The 20,341-nt window shown below is 42.2% G+C and overlaps 1 protein-coding gene across 1 annotated transcript in view; it reads left to right on the plus strand.

Moving 5' to 3' along the window:
- Positions 1–1,224: 1,224 nt before the first annotated feature.
- Positions 1,225–20,341, plus strand: part of DCX-EMAP (Doublecortin-domain-containing echinoderm-microtubule-associated protein) — a 403,415-nt gene continuing 384,298 nt past the window's right edge. The window contains exon 1 of the mRNA XM_067140171.2: positions 1,225–1,965. Coding sequence (XP_066996272.2) covers positions 1,225–1,965 — 741 coding nt within the window. The remainder of the gene's footprint in view (positions 1,966–20,341) is intronic.

Genomic DNA, 20,341 nt, shown 5'->3' on the forward strand with positions numbered 1-20,341 from the left:
ATAATAATAATAATAATAATAATAATAATAGTAATAATAATAATAATAATAATAATAATAATAATAATAATAATAATAATAATAATAATAATAATAATAATAATAGTGGTAATGGCTTTGTAGAGATACCATAATACCGGCGCGAAGTGTCAGTAATACTGACCGTGTAGGGTGTGCTTAGTAGGTAACAGATCCACGTGCACACGACTATCATGCGTAGGAGAATTAGGTTGCCCCCATTGCATGCCAGGAAGAACGTTATTATGCTGTAATTTCTTGTAAGTAATTGTCTTATATATAAGGCGCCTTAAGTTTTCCATGAAATGCGATGCGTGTTGGGGGATTTTAAAATATATTGCCCCATGAACGACCAAGTCACTAGTGTTCTGTTTTTTATTAATCTAGGTCAAATACCTTGTGTAAAGTTGTTCTTCAGTACATACAGGAGGGGGAATTAGGGTCAGTTGAGAGGTCGTGGGTGGCTAGCGAGAAACCAGGCCAGGACCATATAACTTCCATCTCGGTCACAGTCCAGCCATATTACAAGCCCGTCAATACAAGACTTGCTCACCTGGCCCAGCAAACCCGAGGCCGGAAGTGAATGAAAGGGTGTGGTTACTAATAAAAAGATAACCCCCTCTTTTTTATCATGGTAGGGGGGAAACCCCCTCCGGGTAAACCAGGCGTGGTCTTCTCTCCTTATTGGCTGAATCTCGTCATATCGGCGCCACCATTGACCAATAGCAGCGCTGAAGCATGTGCTGTTAGTGGATGCCTCTCAAGTCGATATTCCTGCACGCGTGTTCAACAGCTACTTGCCTTACGTCTTTAACAGTTTTCACTTCAGATCAACAAGTTAGGAGATGAACTACAGTCGAAAGGTTTTCGATATTTGATTTCAACTCTCTCGCTGTATATTCTGGAATTATTTCGTGTACTTCAGGGGCGTTGCCAGGGTAAGGATAACAGTCAGTGGTGGGGGAATGTTGTGTGGGTGGGAGGCGGAGCGCCGGTCGTGAGATTGTAGCTAGAAATCTCAGTAGGCTTGCAAACAACACATACACACGGAAAATAAGAAAAAAAAAAGCAAGTCGTTTTTCTCTCGCAAGTGCTTAAAGTTTAATTTCTAAACATGCTAGCGGGCACGCTTCAAGCAGGTAGTACAGGCTACAAAGGCAGCAGTAGAGTATCGCGCTCGTGAAATCGCGGGTTTCCCAAGAAGCAATGCTAGCCCCTCAAGTGCTCGTTCAACCTACCTCCAGGGCCTCGAGCAGACTTCAGCAGTATCAAGACGCTGAGGACGCTTCTCAGACTGCGGGTGGAGCAGACGATACAGAAAGTCTTCTGGCTAACGATACGGTTAGCAATCAGCACAACCACACAAACGGCGTGGCGGCCGGGGATGATGCCCTGGCGCCGCGTGGCGAACAGAACAATCAGAACGGTAACGGTGGGAGCGGCAACAACCGGCGCGCATCCAAGGCTGCCCTTGCGAACGGGGTGCTCAACGGCAACCACAAATCAGAGTCTACCGAAGAAGACGAGGAGGAGGACGAAGAACCAGCCATCGTGAAGAAAGGCGGCTACTGGGGGGCGAGTAGGCCAGCCAGCCCCGGCGACATGGGAGACAACGGTAGCGAGACGTCCATCATGCCTCCACCGGTCAGGCCCAAGTCCCGCATGGACCAACAGGCCACCAGCAAGTACAACAATCTCTCTTACTGGCGGGCCAGAAAAGTGACATTTTTCAAAAATGGAGACCCTTTCTTCCCCGGAGTTGAGTTTCGTTTCAAACCAGGCCGAGATATTAGCAGCCTGGAAGCCCTTCTCGATAAACTTTCTCTCAGATTAGACCTTCCTAGGGGGGCAAGGTATGTGTTCTCCATGGATGGTGAAAGAAGAATGAGGCTGGAAGAACTGGAAGATGGTTCATCATACGTTGTATCTTCGTACAAGACGTTCAAGGTAAGTACGTTTGATATAACCTTTCCTCTTGCATGCCTTCATCGGTCAAGAGATTTGTATTGTGTTCGCTGTACGTTAGTCTATGAGAATATGCTCTCGAACATTATCCAACAGCTTCTTTGATTAATTAGTTTTGTTTTTGTTGCTATATTATTGTAATCATCATCACCATCTCCATATCACCATCATCCAGTACATTTGATGGCATGGCTAGTAAAGTAACATACTTATTTGCATACACTTGACAAGTAGACTAATCGAAGAAGAATGGGGAAAGCAACGGAAGTGAAGTTTTCTTACGAGTTCATAGGAGTATAATGTTATTAGGGCTAATACAGACGACTTCCATACGAAAAAATGGTCATAAATTTTTGACAAATTTTCGAGCTTGACTAAAATATACCCATCATGATTTAAGTGATTTGTTTCTCTGACATTTTATTCCGGTAGTGGTGGGAGTTTTAGCTCTAGCTCCATAACTTTGTTGTGCTGTCTAGTGAGTGCAGCCTCGGACGGACTACGAGATACTTATCCTGTCCAGGGTTGAACTCTTGTGACGAGTAAACATATAAAACTTTTAGATACTCGCAAATCAAAGACGATGTATACAAAAATCAACTGGCCAATATTTGCTGTAATACAGGTGTGATTATTGATCAGAGAACTTTAATTCTAGCGTTCAGTGTTTTAGCAAAGAAATAAATAAATTCATAAGTCATTGTTAGTGTATAAAAATATCTCTCTGCGGTTTTTAATACGAACTTGACTGTACATAGCACTAGGGGTAGGTTCTTAAAGTGGTGTACGGTATGGCCTACTGAATTCTAGTCTCGTTATCACTTGATTCATTTAAAATAATAGTCTAAACTTAAGCTGTGAACTGATATCTTCCCGTCGTACGACTGTGCAGGGCATTCGTTACACTTTGCATGTAGTCTACTCCCACAAAACGTTTCAATGGGTCAGAGATAGCAACTTTCCTTCAAATTGTTTTAATTTTTTGTGGGAAAACTGTAGTTAAGATTATGATGAGATTAAACATTATGCTGTTTTTAGATTGGGTTCTTGAAATCAGTGTGAATCAGTAGCCTGATGCTTCACGAAATACGAAGGGATCCTGTAAAATGAAACTGTTACTCATATTTCCTAAAGAGATTTGATTAATACTGTACCTAAGTAGGGATATTATAATGTGAACGATCTTCATTTCACACACATCATATTCATTGACAGACTTAGATTCCTCTCTCTTCTGGGAAGTTGTTTATCAATAAACTGCACAAAGGAAATATTACCTCAAATTGCCCGTAATTAGCAAAACATGAGTCTCAGTTCTCTTATACGACACAGTGCGCAAATGCGTGTGGCATGCATGATCCGGAAAAGCGAAGGACGATGCCACTATGTAATTTCAGATCACACTCTGTCCATCAAAATAAGTTTGAGTGTTAGCTGAATGCACATTGCTTACTTTCTTAGATAACTTACTAACGATCGATTGGAACCTTGCTATACATGTCGGTGTGTAATCTATATCATCATCATCTTCTTCTTCTTCTTCTTCTTCTTCTGCTACCACGTTTCCTACACTCTACTGGGTCGTGGGTGCGAACTGTGTCGCACATATGGAGTTGGCCCAGCTTTACAGCAGGATGACCTTCCTGATGATAACTGTTTATGAAGGAGCGTGTTAACTATTGTGTGTTTCTGCTGTGTTTATTAGTGTGCTGTGTTGAGTGTAACTTATGTGAAAAGGAACGTATTGGGACAAACACAAATACTCAGTCCCAGAGTCAGGGAAATTAACTAGAAGGGGTTTAAATCCCCGACATTGCCGGGAAACGAACTCGGGATCCCCAGATCTGAAGGCCTGTATACTGTACTAAATACACACGATTTTACAATTCCCAGTGGTGATATAGCATCAGTGTTTTAATATAGGCCTTCTGGAACTTGATCAAATCTGTCTGCTTATTCAAGGCCTGCAACGAGAGGTTGCCAGCACGTGGCACATTACCATATTGCCACGTGGCCACACGTGTTAGAACACCTGCGTGCAATACCGGAGTTTAGAACATGAATACGCCTATCTGTTCGAACATCTGTAGACCAAGGTACATTGTTGAACCCCTTGGATAATCCACATCAGGTTTACTTATTTGTATTCTGGTGTGGCCTGCTGCACCTACGAATTCCAAACGTCCCGAAAAATCGGGAGTTTCCCGATTTCATGTGCCGAAAAATGATCTCACTATAAATCTATATCAAAAGATAAAAAATAATCCTGATTTTGGAGTTTGCTGTGAATAGTCAAGACATCCACAACATTAAATTTGCCTCTATACCACCTTTAACTATAAAACTTGTCAGCGTGCTTGAAACAATACGTGCAAAAAGAATTAGATAGGTATTAAGTAAGCTGATGCAAATGGGTGTCGTTTTTTCAATCATGCTAATCTCCCGAACTGAGTTCTATGCTGTACAGTATGTTTATCCATAGGCCTTGACGCTAATGTGGAGAGGATATTTTCCCACATGGATACTCAGTGGTCTGAAGAGCGTTATAGATGAATAATATCATGGATGAAAGCAATCTTGTTATTACTGTTCATCACGAAAAATACACATTGTGAATGTTATGAATGTAATTTGAAAAGTTAGAACCTGCTGGTATGTATAACAATGTCAGAAACATATGACTGGAAAGCCAAATCACATAAAAAATAAACTCGTTTCTTTATATTTGTACACACCCTCCTTACTGTATCTAACAGTAATCCAGAAAAGTAGTTTGGTATAGGCTACCTTAAACTAAACACGTACCCTCGTCCCAAGGTGGTACAGCTTTTTTCAGGCACACCTCCGTGTACTATTTTAACCACTTACCAGCTCTACTGCCATGACAACCTTAACTGCACAGTAAGTTACTAAGACGTTAGACTACACTCAGTCCCTGTGCTCAAGGGGTTGACTTTTAAGAATAGCCTTAAACATCCCACTCATCCGGGCAAAATTCCGGCACTCCTAAGTCATTTAATGTAAATATAAGTTGAAGGGACGTTAATCGTAGGTCTAGGCCTGTACGTTAAAAAAATCAGCTTACCTGCGGTAGTTATTTGAGGGATCGCTGGAGCCACCCAGGATCATTATGGATTTGGCCGGAGGTTTAAGTCAGGACGCCTTTGAGATGAAACTTTTAACCCAGGATTGACCGGTATTCGACCCTCACTCTTCCGGGTGGGAAGCCATCAGCTAACCAGCTGAGCTAATCACGCCCCCAACATTAATTGTATAACAGCCAACGAAGTCATCTCCGTTCAGGCCATGAAGGCCCTTGAAGTAGTGGAAGGTAGACTGCAGGCGTCCACCATTCGTAACATCAGTATTAAGTGGGATTGAATGGTTTTCTCCTAACACTAGCAATTAACCTGGTTCTCACTTCTGTTGCAGGCTAAGTGAACCTCACAGCATGTACCACTCCAGAAATAGAAGTTGTTTTACAATTTGATGTACGCCATTATGGTGACGATGGGATAGGAAAGGGCTAGGAGCAGAACAGTGGGAAGGAGGTGACCGTGGCCTTAATTAAGATACAGTCTCGGCGTTTGCCTGGTGTGAAGAGTTTGATTTATACATTTCTTGGATCCTTAACGGGAATCAAACCCTCGTCTTCCAAGGTGAACTGAGCACTTCTTTAACGCCTGGGCTAAGCACGATAAACTACTTCTTCTTTCACCACTTTTACTCCTCCACCCTGTGGGATCGCGGGTGCGAACTGTATCAAACATGCGGATTTGACCCTGTTTTACGGTCAGATGTCCTTCCTATCGCCCGCTCTTTGTGGTGGGCTGTAGTATTGCGAGTTTCTTTGGTGCTTGCTAGTGTGGTGTGTTGTGTGTATATCTTCCTCTTTTTTCCTTTCTGGCCTTTATCCTAATTTCTTTGGAATCGGCATGTGTGTTAATTTGACCCTGTTTTACCCTACGTGAGGGATGTAATGACTAATAGACCCTACGTGTTTCTCTAGTGGTTAGTAGCGTGATGTGTTGTGGGCAAATGAAGATGTATATTGAGACGAAGACAAATACCCAGTCCCCGAAAATAGGAATTAACGATAGGCCTACACAGTTATAAAAACGACCCGGCCTGGAATCCAAGCTGGGGTCCTCTGAACTGAAGGCCACTATGCTGACCATTCAGACAGGGAACCGGACTGCTATGTGTATACGATATTGAAACAAATAAGAACACCCAGTCCCCGAGTCATAGGAAATAACCAGACGCGACTTAAATATTCAACCCAGACAGGAATCGAACCCAGAGCCCCCTTAACCTAAAGCCATTCAGGGCTAGGCATGGTAACCACAACTAACACATTGGCCAAGTGGTAGTGGTCATATACCTGGGTAGTTGTAAGTTTGTATTCAAATCCCACCGCCGTGGAACATCAGCAAGCTCCGAAGACAGTTCCCCATTTTCTCATCAGGCAAAGACTAGGGCTGTACTTTAGTCCTAGCGCCGCCGGAAACCTACCTGTGTTCGCATGGCTTTAAACAGCTAGACCATAGCTCTAGTAAAATTAACGGAAAGACCTCAATAAGTATGAAATATAACAACAAGAATTATTGAAACTAGCCATGTTGAAACGTCGGATTATGTGAGATGTCCGAAGTTAAGAAACATTGAGCGTGATCAGTACTTGGATGGGAAGCCACGTTGCCTAAAATAGGAGTGAAAAGGAACTGACTGCGCTACTGCAAGTAAAATCCGGCTCATCATTGGCCTCTGTCCAGCTCCATGGCTAAATAGTTAGCGTTCTGGCCTTCGGTCACAGGAGTCCCGGGTTCGATTCCCAGCAGGGTCGGGAATTTTAACCATAATTGTTAATTCCCCTGGCATGGGGACTGGATGTATACGCCGTCTTCATCATCATTTCATCCCCATCACGACACGCAGGTCACCTACGGGAGTCAAATCAAAAACCTGCACCAGGCCTCTCCGGAGGCCACATGGCATTTCATTTCATTGGCCCTTGGCCTGTCTGGAAGTACTGACTGTGTCACCAATGAGGCACTGGTGTTTTCCTTTTCTACCGGGTTGAGTGGCTAAGGCGCTGGCAGATTCGATCCTGATTCAGTCCGATGTTGGTATGTAATAATGTTATTTGTTTTAACGTCTCACTAACTACATTTTTACGGTTTTCGGAGACGCCGAGGTACCGGAAATTATTCCCGCAGGAGTTCTTTTACGTGTCAGTAAATTTACCGACATGAGGCTGGCGTATTTGACCATCTTTAAATACCACCGGACTAAGCCAGGATCGAACCTGCCTACTTGGGGTCAGAAGGCCAGCGCCTCAACCGCCTAAGCCACTCAGCCCGGCAAGTTGGTATGTTGGCCTACCAGCACGTAAAGGATTCTTGCGGGACAAAATTTCGACACCCAGGCTTCTCCGAAAACCGTAAAAGTAGTTAGCGGGACGTAAAATCAATAAAATTATTTATTTTCTTTTTAATTAGGCCATATGGAAGAGTAGCTGCTCAGACCCCTTCACATTGTTTACAGTTCTCTGGCATGGACCAGAACATGTTCGTTACTTTTGTCTAGCTGTTGCTACGGCAAGTGAGAGATAGCCTTTGCAGCCAATCCCTGTGATAAAGGATGTAAACGAGTTGCATGTAAGACTGGTTAATTTATTTCAGTGGGCTTAGCCCAGTGATATGAGATAGAATCTTCTGACTCCATGAGGCAAGCAACGAGAAACTACCATACTTCTCATTCCCATAGGCACGGTGAGTTGGCTACGCGGTTTGGGTCTCGTAGCTGTTGGGAGGTTAGGTTCAAGCCCTGCTGTCGGCAGCTCTGAAAATAGTTTTCCAACCGAGCTCGATAGCTGCAGTCGCTTAAGTGCGGCCAGTATCCAGTATGGGGGAGATAGTAGGTTCGTACCCCAATGTCGGCAGCCCTGAAAATGGTTTTCCATGGTTTCCCATTTTCACACCAGGCAAATGCTGGGGCTGTATCTTAATTAAGGCCACGGTCGCTTCCTTCCCACTCCTAGCCCTTTCCTGTCCCATCGTCGCCGTAAAACCTATCTGTGTCGGTGCGACGTAAAACAACTAGCAAAAAAATAGTTTTCCATAGTCTATTTATTTTTTTCACACCGGGCAAATGTTGGAGCTGTGCCTTAATTAAAGCCATGGTCACTTCCTTCCCATTCCTACCATGTCGTTGCCGTAAGACCTGTCCGTGTCGGCACAATGCAAAACAGATAGTAAAAAAATATCCCTCGTACAGTTTTTTAGTAATATCATGGTTTTCTAAGACAACTCGTGCCGAAACTGTTGGGAGTCCGACCAGTCTTCGAGCGGAGGACTCAACCTAGGGACAAAGAAAGCCCTAAATTAAGTTCCTGGGCAGATGATCTGAGATGTTAGGCCCCCTTAAACAACAAGCAAATGAACTTCATTACCAATAACCACTAAGCAGCTACGACAAAGTTCTGCACTTCAGATTAACTGAGGGCACTAGGAGGCCTTTACAAAATTCATTTTAAAAAATAAAGCTGTGGTTTCAAGATACCTGCGCGAAACTGCAGTCGATCTTTGCAGATTAGTTGTTCTAATCATCCACGATCAGTAGAGGTTCACTTCGCATCGGTCCGAATGGCAAGAAGAGTAGAGCGTCGACTTTCTGAGCCGAAGATTAGATTCGATTATTCCTATTCAGTCTGGTGGTAGCCTATTCGAAGGTAAGCCTAGTGTGGGGTACTCAGATATCATGTCAGGCTCTTGTCGGTGGGTTTAAGGGTACATGTAAGAACGCCTGGGAGACTAAATTTCTGGCTTGTAACGTTTCCGAAAACCGTGTTGTTGTTTTTTTTTTTTTTTTTTTTTTTTTTTTTTTTTTTTTTTTTGCTAGTTGCTTTACGTCGCACCGACACAGATAGGTTTTATGGCGACGCTGGGACTGGAAAGGGGTAGGAATGGGAAGGAAGCGGCTATGGCCTTAATTAAGGTACAGCCCCTGCATTTGTCTGGTGTGAAAATGGGAAGCCATGGAAAACCATCTTCAGGACTGCCGACTGTGGGGTTTGAACCCACTATCTCAGGGATGCGAGCTCAAAGCTGCGCGCTCCTAACCGTACGGCCAACTCGCCCGGTCCGAAAACCGTAACAGTAGGTATTGGGACGTAGAATTATTATTATTACTATTCCTCTTATTATTATTGTCCAGCTCATAGGATGAACGGTCCGCGTTGAGGCGTTCGGTTCGGAGCGTCCCGGATTAGATTCCCGGCCGGGTCGTGGATTTAAATCGCGCATGGTTAATTCATCTGACTCGGGCACTGGGTGTTTGTGTTTGTCCCAACACTTTCCTCTTCATATTCAAACAACACAATACACTACCAACCACCACAGAAACACGCAATCGTGATCATATTGCTCCATAAAGGATTGGCGTCAGGAAGGGCATCCGGCTGTGAAACAAGACCAAATCCGTATGTGCTACACAGTTCGCACCCGCGACTCTACAAATGTGGGAAATTTTATTTATTTATTTATTTATTTATTTATTTATTTATTTATTTATTTATTTTTTTTTTTTTTATTGATATATAATTCGCTGGGGCCATCAAGGACCACGTTAAGTCTTGTTGCATTTGACACTGAACTTGGCCTTCTTTAGAGCCCAAATTTCCCTCATTCTTTGTGAGTTTTATTTATTTTATTTATTTATTTATTTATTTATTTATTTATTTATTTATTTATTCTTTCTTTCTTTCTTTCTTTCTTTCTTGGCCGTGCGGTTAGCGGCGCTTAGCTGTGAGCTTGCATCCGGAAGATAGCGGGTTCGAACACCACTGTCGGCAGCCCTGAAGATGGTTTTCCGTGGTTTCCCATGTTCAAACCAGGCAAATGCTGAGGCTGTACCTTAATTAAGGCCACGGCCGCGTCTTTCCCACTCCTAGGCTTTTCTTATCCCATCGTCACCATAAGACCTATCTGTGTAGATGCGACGTTAAAGCAAATTCTTAAATATTCTTCTTTCTTTCTTTCTTCCTTCCTTTTGTTAATCCGTTTACCCTCCAGGGTTGGTTTTTCCTTCGGACTCAGCGAGGGACACTACCTCAAGGCCAGTGCTCTGGAGCGTGAGACAACTGGGAAGGAGGACCAGTGTCTCGTACAAGCGGCCTCACCTGCTATGCTGAACAGGGGCCTCGTAGTGGGGATGGGAAGATTGGAAAGGATAAGCAAGGAAGAGGGAAGGGTGCGGCCATGGCCTAGCATCCCGGTATTTCCCTGGAGGAGAAGTGAGAAACCACGAAAACCACTTCGAGGATGGATGAGGAGGGAATCGAACCCCCCCTCTACTCAGTTGACCTGCCGGGGCTGAGTGGACCCCGTTTCAGCCCTCGTACCACTCTTCAAATTTCGTAGCAGAGTCAGGAATCGAACCCGGGCTTCCGGCGGTGGCAGCTAATCACAGTAACCACTACACCACAGAGGCAGACATTATTTATTTATTTATTTATTTATTTATTTATTTATTTATTTATTTATTTATTTATTTATTTATTTATTTGCTGCTCCGTGGTTAAATGTTTTGCGTGCTGGCCTTTGAACCAAGAGGCACCGGGTTCGATTCTCAGTCGGCTCGAAGATATTAACATTCATTGATTAATTCCTCTGGGTGAGGGACCTGGTGTGTGTGTGCCGTCTTCAACAAAAGAATTCATCATATGTAGGGCCCCATCCTCACAGACACGCAAGTCGCCGATTGGGCGCCATTCGATAGACCTTCACAAGGCCTCTCATGAGGCCGCTCACTATTATTATTATTATTATTATTATTATTATTATTATTACAAAGTAGTCGTGAAATGGATATAGATTCCCTGCATTTGTCACGTTCCACACGTAATAATCCCAAAAGAATGCCGTGTCTATTATTTTGGTTGCTTCCTGTTGTGTTGTACTGATTTTTAGCAAACCGAAATACGCCTTGAAATTACGTGAGATAGATGGAAAGACTAAACGAAGCTTCTCTCCCTCTCAGCGTTAGATTATATCCTCTCTCTCTCTTTCAGGTAGGCCTACTTACGATTCATGTTATTCATTATATAATTAAGTTAGCCTAATGTTAATTAGCTTTACATCCCACTAAGAATTTTAAGGTTTTGGAAGACGACGAGGCGTCAGAATTATTTCCCACACGAGTTCCTTTACTTGCTGCTAAATCTACCGGCACAGGATTGTCGTATTCAAACACCATCGGTCTGAGCCAGGATCGAGCCCTCTCCTCCCTCCATGCCACTCAGCCTGGCACGAAGACTTCGATCCTATTCCTCAGAATGGAAAAGCGACCGACCACGCGTTAGACCAGACGTGGTTCACTTCTGAGAAATTGGACCAAAATATTTACGAAATGTAAGGTTTTACTGCATATGATTTCGTTTTTCTTTCTAGTCTCTCACATTGATTTGAGCATGACATTTTCACGACATGTTAGTGATCTTCTGAGCAGATTAATTTGATCTCCTGCATGTACTGACTGCCTGTACGAACGGGCGTTCATACACTTGAGACAAAGTCGATATGTTAGCAAATTTTGGAGGGATTTCCTTGAAATTTACCTCACAGGTACATTATTACTGATCGTCTTGCATGATGTGGAAAATGATTTTGTCTGATGCAACTGGTTATTAACACTTCAAAATTTCTTTCCCATATTTTCAAAAACTACATAATCCCAAAAATGAAGTAAAAGCGAGCAAATGTTTCAGTCCCTTCGAAGACAGATGTTTTATTCTAGAGGATGAGCCACATTGAGAATCAGCTATTTATGACAGGGCGTAAGTCAGTTTTTGGCGAAAATGTTTTTATGGTGGTAAATGAGTCTTTGGATTTAGATACAGGCCTACCTTTTAATCGTGGAAGGGTGTAAGACGGATCCGTAGAAGTGTATCAAACTATTCCGCCTTTTCGCCGATTATTTATATAACAACTTAAGTTAGCTCACTTAAGGCCTTCCATAAACAAACACATTAGTGTGCTAATTGTTGGAAAGCTTCTTCATGTGCTCTTCAGTTGTTTTTCCTGTTTGCAGTTGGATGTACTGATAAATGTATCTTAATGTGGAGGGAAACAATGGGAAGTTAACTGACTGTGTAGCAGCATGAATTCCAATCATATCAACCCTACAGGTTTATTTATGAAAAGGCATCATTCAAGTATTATTTAAAATGTTCATACCATATGCTTTTGTTATTGAACTAAATAGCTGAGGTAAACACTGTCAATTTCAGAATCCATCAAATATATCAAAAGAAGTGAATTGTGATAAATATTTCAATCATTTTCAAGAAAAATACACAGATTTACTTATGGTTCATGGTGTGGGTTACTGTAGTCACGTCCTAGTTCGTGAACCATGGGCAACGGCTGAGTGGCCTAGTAAGCGGTCCTAAGAGTCGGGATACCAGTTCCTATAGAATGGGAGTGGGCATCTCGGACATAATCCATATCCCCCTAATTTTAACAATACACCTGCCAAAATTATAGAAGTTTTAGAAGAATAAGTATATTTTCTTTTTATTTGTTTTTTGAGAGTAGATTGATTCCTACTTTGTTTTTAATTTTAGGTTGCATTTTATCAGGCGATTTTGGTAATTTAAGTTATTGTTTTGGGAGTGTGCTCAGACTATACGTACAATCCACCAGTCGTCCCTAACCCGTCAGAGGAGAGATCCTCACTTGGATTATATGTAAGTAGGGTAGCATCCAGCTTCATGAATTTACCGAACTCAGAACATTTTAAGCAAGTCTCGGACCTATGTGAGTAACGGAGTCCCACTCCCATTTGACAGGCAAGGGACTCCTTAACACATTGTTGTCCGGACGCGTGCTACTCCATTCTTTTCTGTGGACCGGCAACAGAAGCACACCTAGCATGAGAAGTACGATGAAATATAAATACATGTAACTTTTAAATGACATGAAATAAATTATTGGAACTTGGTGAGAGCACTTACCAGTGATTCTAGTACTTGCTTTTAGTGCGGTATTGCGTGAAGCAGCTGAAACAAGTAATCGTCTAGGAAACGATCTACAACCTCCGGGATACTCGCGGAATTACCGGCCGTATTAGTGAGGCCTGTAAAACCTGTAAATGGTTGTAGGACTCTGTTTCGATCCTTATTTGTCCATCCATCAACCTCACAGTCACTACTATCACTGGCATCTTCACTCGTATTATTGTTGCCGTCAGCAGACTCGTCTGAAATGAATGTCTCACTTTCACTTCCGCACGGATATTTTGATGTTTACGGACACACATCTTCACAATCACTAATACTTTCGCAATCACTAAGGACATCAGATAAACTATCAGCATGCAATTTTCCAAATATTTTATCATCATTCAAGCTGTCTTTTCTACGGCGCGCCATGCTGACACCTGACAGTACGCTCGGTCACGCGGTACTGAGTGTTATGAAACCACACTTCCTGTGCCGAAAATATTGTCAAGGAAAGAATCATTTATCTAAATTCCGATCAACAAAGACACGAAATATTTCGATTAATAAACGGCGGAGAGGATAAAATGACACAAGAATGAAGCAATGTGAGAAAACGTTAATTCACGTAGCCTGTCGCCCGCGCACGAGTACGGAACTACGTTAATTAACGTAGCCCGTCATTAATGTGTTAAGAGATAGGAGACCGGGCGAGTTGGCCGTGCTGTTAGCGGCGCACGGCTGTGAGCTTGCATCGGGGAGATAGTGGGTTCGAATCCCACTGTCGGCATCCCTGAAGATAGTTTTCCGTTGTTTCCCATTTTCACACCTTAATTAAGGCCACGGCCGCTCCCTTCCACGTCCTAGGCCTTTCCTATCCCGTTGTCGCCATAAGACCTGCCTTTGTCGGTGCGACGTAAAGCCACTAGCAAAACAAAGAGATTTATTTATTTATTTATTTATTTATTTATTTATTCACAAAGCACAAGATACAGCTACACTGAGCAAATTTCACTTGCACTGCCAACAGACTATTTAACCAACGTAAACTTTCATAATAAAATATAACAAACATAACAAAATATAACAAGATCAGGTACACAGCCTACTAATAACAACTGTCCAAATCGAAAACCATAAGAATGTCCATATTCATAGCCAAGTCGTCGTGGGTCAAGATGGCGGTATAATCCCTTCACATCAACTTATCTTTAAGAGGCTATTTACACACCTCTCGAATACACTTTTATTCGATGCTATATCGAGTTCTTGTCTCCTATTAATATTGTTAAAGAGTGTCGGGAGGCGGATTAGGAAAGATCGTTGAAGTATTGAGTGCTGAGTGTGGGGAATGTGGAGAAGGTCTTTGGTTCGGGTGGAGCGGGAAGGAACGCGAAGAGAGAAGAGTGAGACAAGATGTTCCGAGCGGTAATGCCCATTTAAGATCCCGTGGAGGAAACTCAGGTCAGCTACCTGTCGCCTGATGTGCAGCGGTGACATATTAATTGCCATTAATACCTGCTGCGTAGACAGATTTCTGAGCTTGGGGTTTCTGTTCCTTACAATTGCAGCAAAGAAGGACACTGCTCTGTCTAACTGCTTAGTATTGGAGGGGGAGGCTGTTGTCCAAATAGGAGAGCAGTAGTTTAAGAGAGGTTGAATGATCGTGAGGAAGAAGTGACGAAGAGCAATGGGGTCAGAAATTTCTGTGAAGCGATAGAGAATGCCTAGTAATTTCATGGCCTTGGTTGTATATGTTTCTATGTGGGTCTTAAATTGTAATTTTGTATCAAATATTACACCTAGGTCACGCTGTTGCGTAACTACGGTGATGGGCTTGTCGAGTAGGTAATATGATGTCGGTAGAGGAGATTTACGTAGTGTTATGGTCATGTGGCTGCATTTTTGTGGATTGGGGATAAGTTTCCAAGTACGGCACCAGTTCGAGAGGGCATTAAGTGAGGACTGTAGCAGAGCTGCATCTCCTGGATTCCTGATCTCCCTAAATATCTTGCAGTCGTCAGCAAAGAGTAGGGTATTGGCTGTTTCGTTGAGTTCGGACGGCAGATCGTCCATAAACAAAGAAAACAGCAAGGGGCCAAGAGTACTGCCTTGTGGGACACCGGATGTGACTGGTAACCATGAGGATGAAGTGCCTTATATTACCACTCTCTGCCAACGGTTATGTAGGAAGCCAGAAAGAAGGGTCAGAAGACTGCCATGTATATTAAATCGTTCGGAGAGTTTATGGAGCAACAGAGTATGGTCTACAGAATCGAAAGCTTTCGAAATGTCTACGTAGCAGATATCCAGCTGCGATTTAGCTGCAATGGCGTGTGATGCAAAGCTATGCAGAGTGGCTAGGTTTGTTAGACAAGAGCCACCTGGTAGAAAACCATGCTGCTTGGTTGAGATATACGGCAACGGGAAGGGCGGGGTAGGGTGGTTTATTAGGAATACTATTCCACGCAACTCAGTTTCTGTTAGGCACGTAAATGAGCGAATGATGTGGGTAGATTTGGCAATTGGAGGAATTAGGACGAGAATTGTCTCAGTGTATTCACCATGTGAGGGTGCAGATGAAGATTAAGTTGACAAGTTTTATGAAGCGTTGAGAGACATCGTAGTCAGGGTCAACAGCAAGGATAGGATAGTGCTAATGGGTGATTTCAATGCGAGAGTTGGAAATAGAACAGAAGGGTATGAAATAGTGATTGGTAAATGTGGGGTAGATATGGAAGCTAATTGGAATGGGAAGCGTTTGCTGGACTTCTGTGCCAGTATGGGTTTAGCAGTTACAAATACATTCTTCAAGCATAAGGCTATTCACCGCTACACATGGGAGGCTAGGGGTAACTTACCAGATCCATAATATACTCTATCTTACCTGACTTCGAATTCAGGAAGTCTGTTAGGAATGTACGGGTTTTCCGGGGATGTTTCGATGATACAGACACTATCTGTTCTGTAGTGAACTAAGTATCTCTAGGCCTAGGATAGAGAAAGTGAAATTCTTCTGCAAACGAATAAGGGTAGAAAATCTCCAGGACGAGGAAATTAGACAGAAGTACATGGATATGATTAGTGAGAAGTTTGGAACAGTGGACAGTAAGCTGGTTCATGATATAGAAATAGAATGGGTGGCATAAGTTACAGGGATACTGTAGTGGAAACAGCAAGGGAATGCCTAGGAACAACTGTGTGTAAAGATGGGAAAAATCGAACATCTTGGTGGAATGATGAAGTGAGAGCAGCTTGTAAACATAAAAAGAAGGCTTATCAGAAATGGCTTCAATCAAGGGCCGATGCAGACAGGGAATTGTACGTAGATGAAAGAAACAGAGCGAAACAAATAGTAATTGAATCCAAAAAGAAGTCGTGGGGATATTTTAGTAATAACCTGGAAAGGCTAGGTCAAGCAGCAGAGAAACTTTTTCTGGGCAGTAATAAACAATCTTAGGAAGGGAGGGAAAAAGGAAATGAACAGTGTTTGGGTAATTCAGGTGAACTCATAACAGATCCCACGTAATCACCGGAGGGGTGGAGGGAATATTTTGAACATCTCCTCAACATAAAAGGAAATCTTCCTGGTGGTGTCGCGAACAAGCAAGCTCATGGGGAGGGGGGAAATGATGACTTTGAAATTACGCTTCAAGAAGAGGAAAGGATGGTAAATACAGTAAACTCCATTGTCATAAAGCAGCAAAAATAGATGAAATTAGACCTGAAATGGTGAAGTATAGTGGGAAGGCAGGGATTGGCTACATAGAGTAGTAATATTAGCATGGAGTTTTGGTAAGATACTTTCAGATTGGACAAAAGCAGTAATTACACCTATCTCTAAGCAAGGGAACAGGGAGGATTGTAACAACTATGAAAGTATCCCATTGATTAGTATAACAGGCAAAGTATTCACTGGCATCTTGGAATGGAGGGAGCGATCAGTGGTTGAGAGGAAGTTGGATGAAAACCAATTTGGTTTCAGACCACAGAGGGGCTGTCAGGATCAGATTTTCAGTATGCGCCAGGTAACTGAAAAATGCTACGAGAGGAATAGACAGTTGCGTTTATGTTTCGTAGGTCTAGAGAAAGCATATAACAAGGTACCGAGGGAAGAGATGTTCGCCATACTGGGCCACTATGGAAGTAAAAATGAAATGTCGTATGGCTTTTAGTGCCGGGATATCCCAGGACGTGTTCGGCTCCCCAGGTGCAGGTCTTTCTATTTGACACCCGTAGGCAACCTGCGCGTCATGTTGAGGATGAAATGATGATTAAGACAACACATACACCCAGCCCCCGTGCCGTTGGAATTAACCAATTAAGTTTAAAATCCCCGACCCGGCCGGGAATCGAACCCGGAACCCTCTGAACCGAAGGCCAGTACGCTGACCGTTCAGCCAACGAGTTGGACGATTATGGAAGTGAGGGTAGATAATTAAAATCAATCAAAGGCATTTAAGTTACGTTCACAATGGAGCTGCAGTGAGAAGTCTACCATCAATTGGTCCAGGGTACTTACAGGGGTTAGACACCTTTGCTGTTCGTAGTTTAGATGCATCATCTCCTGAAAGGTATAAAGCAGCAGGGAAGGATTCAGTTAGGCGGAAATGCTCTAAGAAGTCTGGACTATGCTGACTACTTGATCTCAATGGCAGATTGTGCCTAAAGCCTGCAGTCTAATATCTTGAAACTTGAAAGTAGGCGCAATGAGTATGGTGTGAAAACTAGCCTTTCGAAGAATAAATTGATGTGAGTAGGTAAGAAATTCAACAGAACTGATTGTGAGATTGGTGATACAAAGCTGGAACAGGCAGGTAATTTGAAGTATTTAGGTTGTGTGTTCTCCCAGGATGGTAATATAGTAATGAAATGAACTGGAAATGGCGTATGGCTTTTAGTGCCAGGAGTGTCCGAGGACATGTTTGGCTCGCTAGGTGCAGGTCTCTTGATTTGACTAGCGTAGGCGACCGGCGCGTCAGGGTGAGGATGAAATGATGATGAAGACGACACATACACCCAGCCCCCATACCGGCGAAATTAACCAATGATGGTTAAAATTCCCGACCCCGCCGTGAATTGAACCCGGGACCCCTGTGACCAAAGGCAATGCTTCCGTTATTAAACTAAATAGCTGAGATACAAACTTTCATTGTTAAAACTCGCCAAGTATGTGGCGGAAAGTGTTCATGGTCTTCAAGTTTTCATCAATGATGCTTGGTAAGATTTATTAAGATTCTTCTATTTCCCAAGGCCTTAATCTTGCCAGGTAAAATAAAACATTACTAAACGAAACTAAATTAACAGTTGACTTTTTTTACTTACGTCCTTTTATAAATAATCAATTCAATTCGGGACCATTAAAATAATGTGTATCGACTTTATACTAGTTAAAATTTAAATTATATAGTCTAATGAACGTATATATATTGGCCTATGTGTGTGTGTGTGTTTTTGTATGTTTTTTTTTTTCGCCTGTAACCACTTCAAATTTAATTAAATGTATTTTGCTTCATCCTCGAGAAATATTAAGAATTAGCAAGATACCCGTGCTTCGCTACGGTATTATAATGAAATTTACAATTGAATGCTTAACATTTTATATATAATCCGCCAAAATTCGCGATCTGACGGCAGAGTTCCTCCCATTTTTCAATCTTTCCTTCCATCAATCGATTTCGTACTTCCCAGGCTAGCTCCAGGTACTCCGCCCGGTCAGTCGGGTCCCTAAATCTTTGCCATCTTTTCCTATAAGCATTTTTAATATGGATCGAATCCTTGAGGAGATCCGGCGTGGTGTCGCCTTGGGTGCCTTGGAGGTACTGAACCCGCGGCCGGACTGCATTCGCAGTCATTACCTGGCCAGGACCCGTTTCCAGCGTGGTCCGCACATTTTGACGACTGTCCAGAAAATTATTATTATTATTATTATTATTATTATTATTATTATTATTATTATTATTATTATTATTATTATTATTATTATTATTATTATTATTATTGATGTTCTGGACTCCGAAGCAAGATGCAAGACCGCTACTTGACGGTAAATTACATCTGCTGCCATTATCATTGATGACAATGTCACCAGCAACATTGTGGCGCGTCGGCAATTGCGCGGGATTTCTGGTGATTCGAATGATATACTTCGGTGCATTATTGACCTTATTATAAAGGTGAACAATTGCACGGTCAATTTCATTCCTGTCGTTTATTGGAAATGTGTTTATATTTTCATTTATATGCCAGGATAATGTAGTGTAATCTAACTTCATGTTCTCCAAAGAAAAAGATGGCTCTTGAAAACGAACCCTGGAAAGATTAAAAATGATCGGTTTATGATCAGAATCAAGTACATTATGAACAGTAAAATCAATTGGTCTCAACTCCTTGTTCGCCCCACCGCCGTTAAGTTGATCCCCCCCGCCAAAAAAGGAGGGCGTGTTTAATAGTGTTTAAAGGAGATTCCAAATAGCAATGTTCGAGTCTGTTACCATCAGTTTTGAGATGTAAGTATCCCCATAAACGGAATTAACTTTCTTCACTTCCTTTCGCCCCCCTCCCCCCTAAATGAATTTTCCGAAAAAATACTTATTTCTTTATTGCTTAAGGATCTTCTAAATGCCAATTATCACGGCTGTAACATCTTCAGTTTTTGAGATATGTGTCCTCATAAAAGGAATTTAACTCCTTTTCACCCCCGCCTCCAAGATTATTTTTCCCCCAAAATGCATATTTCTTTGTTTTCAAATGAAATCCCAAAACCAATTTTCACGTCTTTAACAACTTTAGTTTTTATTAGATGTAAGTATCCTCATACAATTAATTCAATTAATTTTTCAATTCTTTCACACACACACACCCGCCCCTTTCATTGGACTTTCCGAAATCAAAGGAATACGTGTTTCTTTAATTTTAAAGCGTATTCCAAATACCAATTTCCACGTCTGCAAAATCTTTCGTTTTTGAGATAATAGTATCTCCATACAAATAATTCAACCAATATTTCAATTCCCCCCCCCCCCCCCGCCCTTTAGGTGGAATTCCGAAAACAAAAAATACGTATTTCTATAGTTTTAAAGGAGACTGCAAATACGCTACCAAATTTCACGTCTGTAACGTCTTCAGTTTTGAGATATCAGTATCCGAATAACAATAATTCAACCCCATTTTCAGTAATTTTAACCCCCAACCAAGTGTTTTTTCCGAAAACCAAAAATACATGTTTCTTTATTTTTAATATAGATCAAAATACCACTTCTCACTTCTGCAACATGTTAAGTTTTTGAGGTATACTGTAGACATGCTCATTTTATAATTTCACCCCCTTTTCGTCCGACTCGTTGGCTGAACGGT

This window comes from Anabrus simplex, chromosome 2, assembly GCF_040414725.1.
Source record: "Anabrus simplex isolate iqAnaSimp1 chromosome 2, ASM4041472v1, whole genome shotgun sequence".
In the NCBI taxonomy this organism is placed as follows: Eukaryota; Metazoa; Arthropoda; class Insecta; order Orthoptera; family Tettigoniidae; genus Anabrus; species Anabrus simplex.